General features: G+C 46.2%; 2 protein-coding genes across 3 annotated transcripts in view; one reads left to right on the forward strand and one right to left on the reverse strand.

Moving 5' to 3' along the window:
* The window catches only part of FAM234B (family with sequence similarity 234 member B), a 58397-nt gene that overhangs the window by 40779 nt on the left and 5251 nt on the right, over positions 1-12367 (reverse strand). The window lies entirely within an intron of this gene.
* On the forward strand, positions 500-6373 carry HEBP1 (heme binding protein 1). The gene is made up of 4 exons (XM_082043175.1): positions 500-650; positions 814-952; positions 2496-2676; positions 4012-6373. Exons 1-4 carry the CDS (start codon positions 573-575, stop codon positions 4181-4183), a joined length of 570 nt encoding a protein of 189 aa, XP_081899301.1. The 5' UTR covers positions 500-572; the 3' UTR covers positions 4184-6373.

Genomic DNA, 12367 nt, shown 5'->3' on the forward strand with positions numbered 1-12367 from the left:
CTTACCTAACACAACATTCACAGAGACGTGGAGCACTGCCTTGAGTTCAGACTTAAAAGACAACTGTGACCACCCTTAGTTCCGTTTATCAAACAAACAAACAAACAAACAAAAAAACCCCCGTTATTATTGTGCAGTTTCAGGAGAGCTGTGCCACCCCGCGCCATATATTACACACTTTTGCCAGTACTTTCCCTCCCTTGTATTTTTATTTCCTCCAGATTTCCTCTCTCTCGGATGAACACCACCTGCCCCTGCACCCTATTTACACTTCACACTTCTCAGAGTCCTCCATGACTTCACCCCCGGGGCCGCCAGCTTTCCACTCCCAGAGCCGGCCGCAGCCAAGTCTCGTCCCGGCCAAGTCCCGCGTCCCCCCGCCCGGCGCCGCGTTCCCCCCGGTCCCGCCCCCCGCAGGTGGCTCTTGGGCGCCTCCCTGGGGGCGGTGCGCGGCTCTGCAGGCGGCGGGGCGCCCGCCGGGTCCTCCCACCTCGTCCGAGCCGAGCCGAGCCGAGCGGGGCCCAGCCGTGCTGAGTCGAGTCGAGTCGAGCCGAGCCGAGCCGACCGGCACCATGCTGGGCATGATCAAGAACTCGCTGCTGAGCACGGTGGAGCCGTGGCCCTACCGGGTGCTCAGCAAGGGGGAGAAGGTAAGTGGCGGGTCGGGCTGCCGGGCTCGGTTCCTCCGAGCGGTTCCGTGGCGGCCGGGACGGATAAGGCGCTGCGAGGGGGAGAGGGTGACTTCCGGGCAGCTCTTTCCTCGCAGCCCGTCCGGGCAGCTGCCAGCTTCCCTATGCCCGTCCCCTTCCCCAGGAACAGCTCAGCTACGAGGAGAGGACTTTGGAGGGCGGGTGGTTCGCGGCGGTGGAGGTGGTGGGGAAGCCGTTCGACGAAGCCTCGAAGGAAGGGGTGCTCAAGCTCCTCAAGTACGTCGGAGGAACCAACGACAAGGGTGAGAGACGCTCCCTGCCCTGTGGGGCTTGGCCGATGTTTGTGGCTGACTGCTGCTAGCAAAGGCTTGGTGAAAGCTGGATGTCTGGAGGCAATGGCACTGTTGGCCCAGCTGGCTTGTGGCTCCTGGCACTGGGGGTTTGTGGTGGGGATGGCCCCTCACTGGGAAGAATAAACTCACCACAGGTTAAAGCATGCCCAGCCAAGTTATGCTGTGTGTCCACTCTTAACCTGTCTCTGTTTCAGGGTAGAATCTCAAAAAATATTTGTTTAAGCAAGACCGGGTTACCTTGTAGCTGGGATAACGTGAGGACAGGCACACGTGTATCTATGACAGCTCCTGGGGATGGCAGTAGCTGATGAAATCTAGGGTATCTGGGGCACTTCGGTTCTATGATGTGCCCTTGTAGGCAGTGAAATAACTTTTATGACCTTGATATTTTTCACATACTCTGGCTATTTTTGTTCATGAAAGGATAATGAACAATGAGCTTGCTTTTCAATGGTACTTTGTAATGTTTTATAATGGTGCTTCCAGGTGATTGCTTCTAATTCTCAATTTACTAAAGTATGCGCATCAGTAATCATCTGTAGCAGGAAGAGAAGACCACAGGGTGGTTCTGAGGCATATACATTTGCTCATACACTTTCCTCAGGCATCTGGTCAAGGGACTTGTATAGTGTGTACGGGGGTAGGAGCTGGATGCAGAAGGAAATGGCATTTATACAGCATGGAAAGCTGATGATTGCTGTTGCTGTAGGAGAAAGGGTACCTTCTACAATACGTGCCACAGAGAAAGGTATGATATCAAAACAAAATAAATGAGAAGGACGGTTTGCTCATAACTGGTTCTGTGGCAGCGTAATCCTGATGTTTGGAAGTTCCCTTACTGCTGAAAGAAGAAGAGAGAAGGAAAATGTTCTTCCATGTCATGTGGTACCTCTCAGCAGTAATGAGCAGAAAAGAAGCACGCTGGAGTGGTGGGCAGCATGGACAACCCTGCTGAAAGCCAGAACAGCACTGAGTTTTGGGGCACTGGAACTTATAGAATGTCTGGAAGTGTTTGAAAGTGTTTATGAGATACCTAACACTGAGTGACAGAAGCTATGGGCTCACCACTAAGTGTAGGTGATAATAATTTAAATACTGATGTGGATTTACATGTTCCACTGACCTGCCCCAGAACTGTAGACCCTGTTGTGTTAGAGGTGATTTGTAAGAGGAACAGAGTGCCTTGGTGGCATGAGCGATATAGTTGAGAGCCACAAAAACAGGACCATTAATAAAACGCCATCCAGAGTTCACCTGGAGCCCTTATCTCCCAGAGTCCTTGTGTAGTCAGTGGAGAGAGAAGTTTGGCCCAAGCAGAAGCCTAACATGGCTCTTCTGCATGCCTCAGAGGACTGCAGTCTTGTCTGACTGTGCAAGGAGTTCAGTATGAGGAGTTTTCCTACACTAAAATTAGCTGTTGTGAATCCTCTGTTAATTTTGTGAGTTCCTGAGAACCTAGATTTCTTCAGTAATGTCTGTGTGCCTCTTTCAGGAGTTGGAATGGGCATGACTGCTCCTGTCTCCATCACTGCTTTCCCTGCTGAAGATGGCTCCTTACAGCAGAATGTGAAGGTCTCTCTGCGGATCCCGAGTCAGTTTCAAGCCAACCCTCCTTGTCCTAGTGATGAAAGCATTAAGATTGAAGAGAGGCAAGGAATGACCATTTATTCCACGTAAGGAACACATCCTGGGATTTCCAGTCCCAAGTGCTGAGGTCTCTAGCGCACTTCGAAGGGGAGTGTTGGTTTTACCAGGTGACTTGGTTGGTGGAGAGTGGGTGCATGTGGTAGAAGGGGATGGAAGGGCCTTTCCAGACTGAAGACAGGTGGTTTAGGACATGTCTTATCGTTGGTCATGCTGCACCGGTTTGGAATATGGATTTTTTTTTTTTCACTGGGAAAACAAGTGTGAAGGTTAGCCCTGAAAGGCTTTTGGTTTCACCTGGGGAGATAAAGAGCAGGGGAGGGTGAATATGAAGGTACTGAATAATTTCTAATCTCTGAAAAGTATTATTTTCCCCACCTTCTGGGATCAAGATGGCTCTTGGTCATCAGGAATGTTCTTTGGTGTGGTTTGCATCAAACTACAGGTGTCAGCTGAAGCCTCATTTGGATGGACTCATGCCAGAGTCCATAATGGAAACAAGCATTGCATTGCTTCAAATCACCTTTGAATGTCTTCAGCTGTTGACTGACAACCCAGACTCCAACTAACATCACAATAGCAATAAGCTCTTCATTTTGTATTTAACTCCTTGGAGGTTCCCCTGTCTCCTTGTTTGAACTATCTTGGCTGACTCTAGACTGTCTGGCTCCTCCCTGCCTGTGACTGCTGCCTGGCCTTTGCTGTGGGCGTGGGCCACTTTTGCAAGAACAGGCTGTTTTTTCTCAAACCTTGACCCCGAAACAGGGTAGTGAGGTGCAGGCTGATGTGGACACAGTTCCTCTTCATGGGAGGTCAACACAGAACAGTCCAATTCCAGCCCATTCCTTTCAGATAGCATTGTGGCATGTAATTGCTAATATCTCTGCTCCTACCTCCCCTTTTCCTTGAGCTAGTGAGAGTTTGGCTTCCATTCATGATCTGGAATCCAGCAGATGGCTGTTCACACCACAGTGAACATGGTTGTTAACAGCACTGGTGTAAGGATGGCAGGCTGAGCAGACTTGAAGATAACCTTGTATTCTAGGAAGCTGTTCCTCTGATATGGCATTGTTTCAAAGGGCAGGGCCATTCTGCTGACTGATATACATGGGTGTGTTTGGGGGGATCTGTTTGAGGTCTGCCAATGGATGACTGGGCCCTGGCTGTGTAACCCTTTGGACTTAACCTGTCACAGGCACAGTGTGCCAGTTCACAAATAACAGCACCTGCATGAGTGCATGTTGGTGGGATCTGGACCAAAATGTGTAGCTAAATATATTGTGGCTATATATTGTTTTCTCTCTCTTCCTTTCTGTGTTTTGCCAGGACTGCTCAGCACCTCTCTTTGTTTGGTTTCTTTGCAGGCAGTTTGGTGGCTATGCCAAAGAGGCGGATTACGTCAACTATGCTGCCAAGCTGAAGTCTGCTCTGGGGAGTGATGCTGCATACCGCAAAGATTTCTACTTTTGCAATGGTTATGATCCCCCTATGAAGCCTTATGGGCGACGCAATGAGGTCTGGTTTGTGAAAGAGTGAGCATCTGGCTCCCTGTGATTCTGGCTTGCACTGGCAACCTCTCCATGCTATGTTTCTGTCGTCTTCAAAATAAACTGATAATTTGGCAGAGGCAGAAAAGCATCATTCCCTTCCTCCACTCCTATGTCTTGGTCTTTTACAGACCAACCATTTTAGAAAGACACTGCAGACCTCCCTCACAGTCCTGCTCCGTTGTTCAAGACCAGGTCCTCAACTACACAGACTCTTGTGATCTCTCCGTGGTTTGCTTTTATCTCTCTTGTGCTGCCGGAGTTCAATGCTGAGTAAGCCGAAAGTACTTAATTAGCAGGAATGATGCCTGACAGGAGTTGCATCCAAGTGCTGGCAGAATATTGGTCTCACCTGAGGCAGGCAGGGGAACATGACCCAAGTGCATACAGGGATGTTTTTATCTTCTTGAGCTTTCTGCAGCTGTAAAAGGCTGCTTTTATCTGTGCCATTCCAAAAGCAGTCTAAAGGGACATGGGCATTGGTACCAACACAGCACAGTGCATATAAGCATCTTTTACATTTGTCATCTGACCGAGCAATCTCATTTAGAGGAAGATACAGGTTTCTGTTTGCAGCTGTCCTTCTGTTTGAAGTGGGACATTTTGGGGTGTGTTAATGTGCTGATCTCAACTCACAGCTGGACAATGTGATGTGGACACCCTAAGATAATTTTCTCACATTCCTGTTACTTGTATGTAAAATTTCTTTAAAACTAGCCTATATAAGGGCCAAAGCTGAAATGTGTATGATAATCTAACTGAATTAGAAAAATACAGGCTGCGAAAAAGCAGGTGCCTATTACTTGTGATCTGAGGGCGCATTTGAAGAATGGTGAACATCTAGTGGAACTACTGTGGGTGCAGATCTTTAAATAACATCTCTTAAATTGTGTTAGTTGCTGAAGGGCTGCTTGGAGCAACTGTCTTTAAAGGAGGAGGAAAACCTGGCTGTTCTTGAAAATAGGGATTTAAGTCAAATAATGAGTAGCCTTTTGGAAACTTAAAATGAAATAGTAAGGGAATGTCTTGTTTTAGGAAGACCGGCAATGTTTAACCATTAGGCATCAAAACAGCATTTTGGCTGTTGGCTCTGCCAGGGAGGCAGCAGGATGCCTGCAGTGGGGACATACTCACACACCATGCCACTGTGTCTGCCTGTATCATTTGTTACCTCTTCTAAAAGAGGTGTGCTCCTCTGATGCTACAGTGCCTCAAAGTTCAGGCACTTTCCAAAAACCATTTTCCTTCTGGCCAGCCAAGCTGTTTGACATGTACCTGCTTTCTGAGAATGAATCTCAGCAGTAAAAGGAGAAAACCTGAGGTTCTGATGTGCTTTTATTTTCTCTCTTGCTGAGCTGTGTAAGAGCTTTGCTGTGGACTTCACAAGAGTCATCTGTGTGCAAGAGCATCTGCTAGATGGGTAAAAAGAGCAGATACCATTCAATTAAAAACAAAACAACTACCACCAAACAACAAGGGAAGAGCTTTTGGCTGCAGTTCGTGACTGCAGTGCAGGCGAGGAGGAATCAAAAGAGGGAAATCAAGGCAAACAGAGAGTTAGGCTTTTGAAGGAGATTTTTAAGGAGCAAAGGCCCTTCTAAGGCCATCCCTGAATCCAAAGGGACCTATTCGTGTCCCAGATTATTTTTACCTGTGTGGGTGAGGAATAGCGGGACTCAGTGCTGCCTGGTTTATGCATTCCCAAGTTCATTTTGGAACTTGTGTATAGACTGTGGATACAGTCCTTTCTGGCTACCAGTGATGAATGTCCTGCAATAATCAAAATCCTGAAATTTCTCAAAATTTCTCTGGTAAAATCTCAGACATTAGGAAGACCAATAATAAACTTGATGTGAACAGAGCTGTATTTTAGCAGTGTGGTTTGGGTTTTTTTTTGTTTTTTGTTTTTTGGTTTTTTTTTTTTTTTTTGTAACATGCATACACTCTGAACAAAGTGCAAGAGCTTCTGAGAATAATCAAATCTATAGGCTCTACCTGTGCAGCCCTGCTAAGGCCTTTTGCATGTTGTAGGCAGGGTACAGTTTCATAAACAGTGTTAACTGGTATCAAATCTTATGCAAACAGTTGCCTTTTCTGTATAAGCAAAGATGCCTGTGTTCTGTCTGCATTTTCTAGTGTTTTTAAATAAAAGAAAATAATAACACTGTGATTTACAATTTTTGTGCTGCTTGTTGACTTTATAAGCTCAGTGGGAATCGTTGATTTGAAAGAATTTAGGTTGATGGTGTATGTTTCTGTTTGATGTACTAATCATGTCGCAGCATCTATCAACAGTCATAATGCTTTTTCCAATAAATTGATACTTTAGGTATCCTGATGCGGCCCTGCATTGTCTGACTGTGTGAAATGGGATCTGATGGAGTAATCTCCTTCTCCATTGGTTCCAGGCACTGAGAGGCTTTGACTGATGCATTTGTGTTAATGTAGAAACTAGGGGGGCTGCTCACCTGAAGAAAGTTCTGTGTTCACTTGTGTCTTCCTGTGGCTGGGGTTTATGGATGGTGTTCAGGCAAATATTCATGACCGATTTTCAACATGACCTGCTATCTGGAAATGTTACACATATTGCCACATTGAGGTCCATCTATCTCAGTGCCCTGCTGCCCATGATGGACGGTAGTGGACACCTGAGACAGATTACAGGATCAGTGCCACTGTGGGCTGGTGTCTTCTCTAAGTATTCTCTCATCCTTAGCACAGTGTGGCTCATGGATATTTGTTATTGTGCTTGGTAAACCCTGATAGACTTTATCCCATGCATTTGTCCAGTTGCTTTTTGGACTAGGTAAGCTTGCTATCCATGGCATCCTTTTGTCCTACGGCAAGGAGTCCCTTGCATGGGGAAGGGCAGAAATACTTTCCAACAGGTTGTCTCTCTGCTCTGTATGCAGCTGGGTCAGCCAGCTTTTTGATAACACGTCTGTCACTGCAAGTGCATGTTTGGTTGGACAGCCAGAGTCACGAGTGACATTAGAGGGTTTCCAGGGACCTCTTTGTGTTGGGGACTGGAGGGTCAGAAGTACGCTCTGGATTTAGACACGAGGCCAGCATGGTCACAGCCACTTCGTTACTCACAATTGACTCCTGAACTAATGTTAAAAAAAAAAAAAAAAAAAAGTTTTTTCTCTGCCATCTCCAGTATTTCTTCTCCGAGTAATACTAGTGCAGCAGGTGGCCTAGAGACCTCCTTGCTTCTCTTCTGAGCCTGTACAGAGCCTTTGTCTGTCTGAAGCAAATGCTGAAATTGAGACATTTCGGTGCTTTTCTGGTGTTTGACAGGGAGTCATGACGTTAACTGTTGTGCATGGATTTAGGAAGACTATGCTGGGGAAACTGGTAGGAGGACATTTCTTCTTGCTTAGGCACCTTGGTGTTGTCAGCAGCTGCCTTGCTGGGTTGTTGGGGTGCAGTGGGTGTGCACAGCAAAGGCTGCATCGCTGCCTGGGGCCCCTCGCCCCACCTTGGTTTGGGCAGGGAGCCCCTCCATGACTGCCTGCACTGCCTGCTGGGCTGGGTAGGCTCGGTGGGGTAACAGCCCTGGGAATTATCTCTGCCTTCCAGAGACAGGAGTGGCCTTGCTGCTAATTAGCAACTGGGCAGGTCCCTCCTGACATGATGCGAAACAGCTGTGTGATGGTGAAAGGGCCCACTACAGGCAGGGCCACATGATCTTTAAGGTCCTTTCCAACCCAGGCCATTCTATGATTTAAATGGAGACAAATTCAAAAGCATAATCTTGATGGGAATTATATGCATACCCTGTAGATTTAGGTGTACTGGATATACTGTCTTCCTAAGCTGCCCCACTTGTTAATAACATAATCTGTGAGAGTTTTCCTGCCAGCCTCAACAGTGGCAAACCATAAATATTTATATGTTTTTATATATGCACATATGTACCTGCATAAATATGTGTGTATGTACATGTACGTGTATATGCACATGTATAGATGTAGCATATGTGTAGGGGCCTCCAGACCTTCAGCTTTGATCTGTTGGTTGGCTTCCGCTGTCAGTGAATACCTTGCTAATGTGAACACAGCCACAGGGTGAATATTTGCAGACTGAGATTTTAAGTCTTCTAGAATAAGCTTTGTTAGCCTCAAAAAGAAATACTTTATTTTGTAGACACACGCCTAAATATATCTAACACTGCATTAAGAAGATGACAGCCTTTATAAAAGACCTAATTGGTTAAGTTGTCTTTATAAATCTGGCCAGACTTAGAATACTGTAGTCACTTTGAGGGGATGAGTGATTTATGGTGAAAGGGGAACTAACATTGTTATTTCCCCATTTTCATCCATCACTATGGCAAAGGGTGCATGAGCAGATATTGTGCTTGTGGTAGCAAATTTTCAGCTTTGCAAGGCCGCCCGAAGGCGATGGGACAGGGGAAGAAGATGGTGGCTTCTAGCTCACATTGTCCCTCCTGCTGTAATTAGAGTAATACTTCTTTTACAATAGCACTCTGAGCAGTGACTCTCTTTCTTCTATGACAGCATTTCAGACACACTGAGCTAAAAAAGAAATGCATCTCTTTTAACGGGACCATAAGTAGCTTTGGATGTACAACGCCTCTGTAAAACTGCTAGGCAACATGATTTATTGGGGCAGGATCAGTGGTAAAAGTGACTTCTTTGACGGTAATGGATGAAACACTGCCATTGTAGCTACTCTCTGTCTGCTTAGTGCCTATGCCAACAGCAGGCTGGTTTTGTCAGCTCATTCATAATCTCTGTTTCACTCCCAGCAGAATCTGTTGCACAAGACAGGCTTCAGCCATGGCGGATGCTTTTTTTTCTAGTTCTCTGTAGGAGCTGCTGCAGAAGATGGGTCAGTGCAAATGCTGCCTGATTCCCGAAGTGCTGTTTGCGTAATTCCACATCCAGAGCCCATGCCTAAGTGAGAGTTGGCTGCATGCTGCTCCCACACCCCTCACTGCTGCCCACCCCTTAGTTTCCATAAGGGGAAACTTGAGTGAATGGGGTGGAAGGAGCCGTGCTCTTCTTAGATTGAGTGTGAGGTCTGGCTAATCAGCAACCCAAGGTCCTGGCGCGGCCTCAGACGTATGTTCTGTGCAGCCCCAGTGAAAAGACTGTGTTGATGACCCTGAATTTTAGGTGCAGATTTTTCAAAAGCACAAATGGAAGCAAAAAATCCCAGAAACCACATCCTGAAAGATACCACTGGGATTTAAGTGTTTCAATGTCTTTGAGGATCTGGATTCTCATGCGTACAGATCAACTCACTGCCGTGTACCAAGCCCAGGCTGGTGCCTCATGTTTTACATCCCCTGCAGCCTGGCCTGCAGTGTGGTCTTGCAAGTGCCATGGCCCTACTCCCTCTCTGTCATCCCATGAGCTGATGCAGCTGAACACAGTGAGCTGTGAGCTTCTTACCAGCCCCGCTTGCTTTGTGGGACCAAGAAGCATCAGAGATGCTCTGGAGCTACAAGGCCATCAAGAGGCAGCTGGTATGGAAAAGCAGCTCCTCAGCCATGTGCTGCAGTGCCCTGACTTGTGTGTCATGACTTGGGCGACAGCGTGGTGTTGTGTGCAGAGTGACATTGGCAGTGTGACCTGACGCTGGGGCTCCCTGTGGTGGGACAGCAGAGCCCATGTCTGTGCTCTGTGGTGGCAGCTGCACTACCCACCCTGCCCATGCCTGGAATTGGAAGCTAAGTGGGTTTGGGTCTAAGTGAGGTGTGTGTTGGAGAAAACAGAGAAGCATTTCCATGGCAACTATTCTCCCTTGAGCATTTTTCCAGAGTTTTCCAGTCTTGTTTTTTTTTCTCTCTCTTTTTTTTTTTTTTTGTATCCCTAGTGTTTAAGGCCTTTCCTAATTGGAGTCCAAAGAAGCAATTGAAGCATCTTCTGCCATTAGACAAAAAGTTCAGTCACCTTCCCACATGACTGATAAAGTACAAGATCAACGGAATTGAATGTTGCTATGAGTAAGAGAGGAGAGGATCTGAAATTTGGAATGCATCATACTCAGACAAATAAAAGAAACGAAACTGTTTACCTAAAGCAAAACATTGGGTAATAAATAAATAAATAGTGAATAAAAGATAGTGTGCAGCATGACAATTTTGGGCACACTTTCCTGTTGTCAGATCTTTCTAGTTTAATCATTGATTGCAGAGTTTCTCAATCCTCTGTATGACTCAGCTTTGCAAGGAAGCGTCTTTCCAAATCATCATGTGCTGGCTCGTCAAAATCTGTTTCATGAGCTGTAGTATTATTTAGCCACAGTACTTTGAAGGTGTTGGTTACTGCAGTGGTGTTTATTTTGGGTAATTAAACTCGTGTAAAACCATGCCTCTCATTCTCCAATTTCTTGCTTCCACCTGCACACTGGTACCCCTGTGTGGGGAAACCCAAGCTGAAGGGGGAGGAAAAGTCCTGTGGAGATGCAGGGGGGTAAAGACTGATGCCCTGGTTGTGCTGTCTAACAGGAGGGTGGGTCAGTTTGTCATAGCGCCTTGGGTGCCCCATAACTCATGTGCTGGCCCTTTGCCTTGGCAGATGTTGTTGGGAAAGGGGAGAGAGTTGAACCACTTCTGATAAGGATTTATGCTGTGGTGGCTGCAGTACAGTTAAACATAGAAGAAGAACCAGAGATGCATCCCAGCTTCTCCAGGCCTGCCTTGAGTCAGATCTCTTCTCCTACCTACACCAGTGTCCAAGGAACAAAGATCTCCCTGGAAATCCCAAGCACAACTCTGCTCCTGCTGTGTTGCCATCTGCTTTCTGCAGGACTTTGGTATACATCTTCACAGACAGCAATGCTCTTTCTTTGAGGGCATTCTCAGCACCGCTTCCCAGAAGGGGAAAAATCCTGAGCCATGAGAACAGCTGAGACTGCTCTGAGCACCCCTCCCTGCCTCAGGGCAGGGAAAACAGAAACACTGACTTTAAAAGATACTCTGTCTTGGAAACCTGGCCTAAAACACCCTCTGGTTGGAAACCTGCCTAACTGATTTCAAAACAATGAAGGCAGTACTGCAGGTTTTGGACTGTTTGCTTCATTGAAATGAGGAAACAGGGTCTGGAGCAACTAGAGCTGGAAAGAAACAGGTACAGTTCCAGGCACACAAGGTGCCCAGGGGTGCTTTTGTTCCTGATGAGTGTATTTGTTGGTCTGACAATCTGTTGATCCCAGTGTAGCTTCACACCTCCCTTCTTCCACCTCCCTCTGGGTCCTGCAGTGCCTTTTCCTTGCTTTGGTCCTCAGATGCACACTCCAGGCATGATTGCTATCAGCACAGGACATCTCTCTGGATCCAGGAATGAAGGCCAGATCTTGAGCCGGGGGAGTTGTTTGGCTGGAGACAGCTCTCCACAGAGCTGTTTTTTTTTTTTTTTTTAACAGACAGTAGGAGTTAGTTTATTTTACATTGCAATGGTTCTATTTCTGAACAAGAGAGAAAAATGTAAGATTTTTTTTTCTGTAGCATATGATTTAGGTTTTGGCTTTTAAAAACTTGTTTATTTTGAATGGAAGCCTAGAATGCACAGAACGTAGCAAAAATGGCATAGATACAGAAAAGGATTTTTGTTTCACCTTTCAAGTTACTTCCCCTCCTGATGCTAAAGCAGTAGCATTTGAAAAGGCTCTGGATGTTTTCCATTTTCCTGGAAATAAATATATGAAAATAACAATCCTGAAGAAACACTGGAGGCAGCTGCTTCCAGATAACTTTACTGAAAGGAACAATATATTACCAGGCACATCAGGGAGATGAGGAAACTGTCCTGAGAAGTGCCACCCAACAAGAGAGTTTCCCAGTGACTGCAGCTGCCTGTTCTGGGAGGTGCAACAAGGGGATGAATGGGAGCTCCCCAGACAGTCCTGAAGTGAAGATAAACACAATGGTTTCCCAAAATGTTTGATCCCATAATCCATGAATCCATTTATCATAAACAGCCATTTCACAGCCCACTGTTATGACAAACTCTTCTGGAATGAATCCAGTTCCAGAATTATGACAAGCTAAAAATGATGTCTATTCCCATGGCTATAGACAGCTGCTACTCAGCAACAAATGTACCACCAAGTGCCATAAAAATAGCCCCTTTGGAATTATTCAGTGTTTGAGACTTGTCATTTCAGTGGTAAAAATGGATCTGTTTTGTCACAAAATATG

The sequence above is a fragment of the Streptopelia decaocto genome (assembly GCF_964273445.1).
Source record: "Streptopelia decaocto genome assembly, chromosome: 1".
NCBI lineage: Eukaryota > Metazoa > Chordata > Aves > Columbiformes > Columbidae > Streptopelia > Streptopelia decaocto.

Coding starts and splice junctions, on each gene's coding strand:
- HEBP1 (XM_082043175.1), top strand. CDS start 573: ATGCTGGGCATGATCAAGAACTCGCTGCTGAGCACGGTGGAGCCGTGG. Junction 953..2,495: donor CGGAGGAACCAACGACAAGG/GTGAGAGACGCT, acceptor TGCCTCTTTCAG/GAGTTGGAATGGGCATGACT. Junction 2,677..4,011: donor GGAATGACCATTTATTCCAC/GTAAGGAACACA, acceptor GTTTCTTTGCAG/GCAGTTTGGTGGCTATGCCA.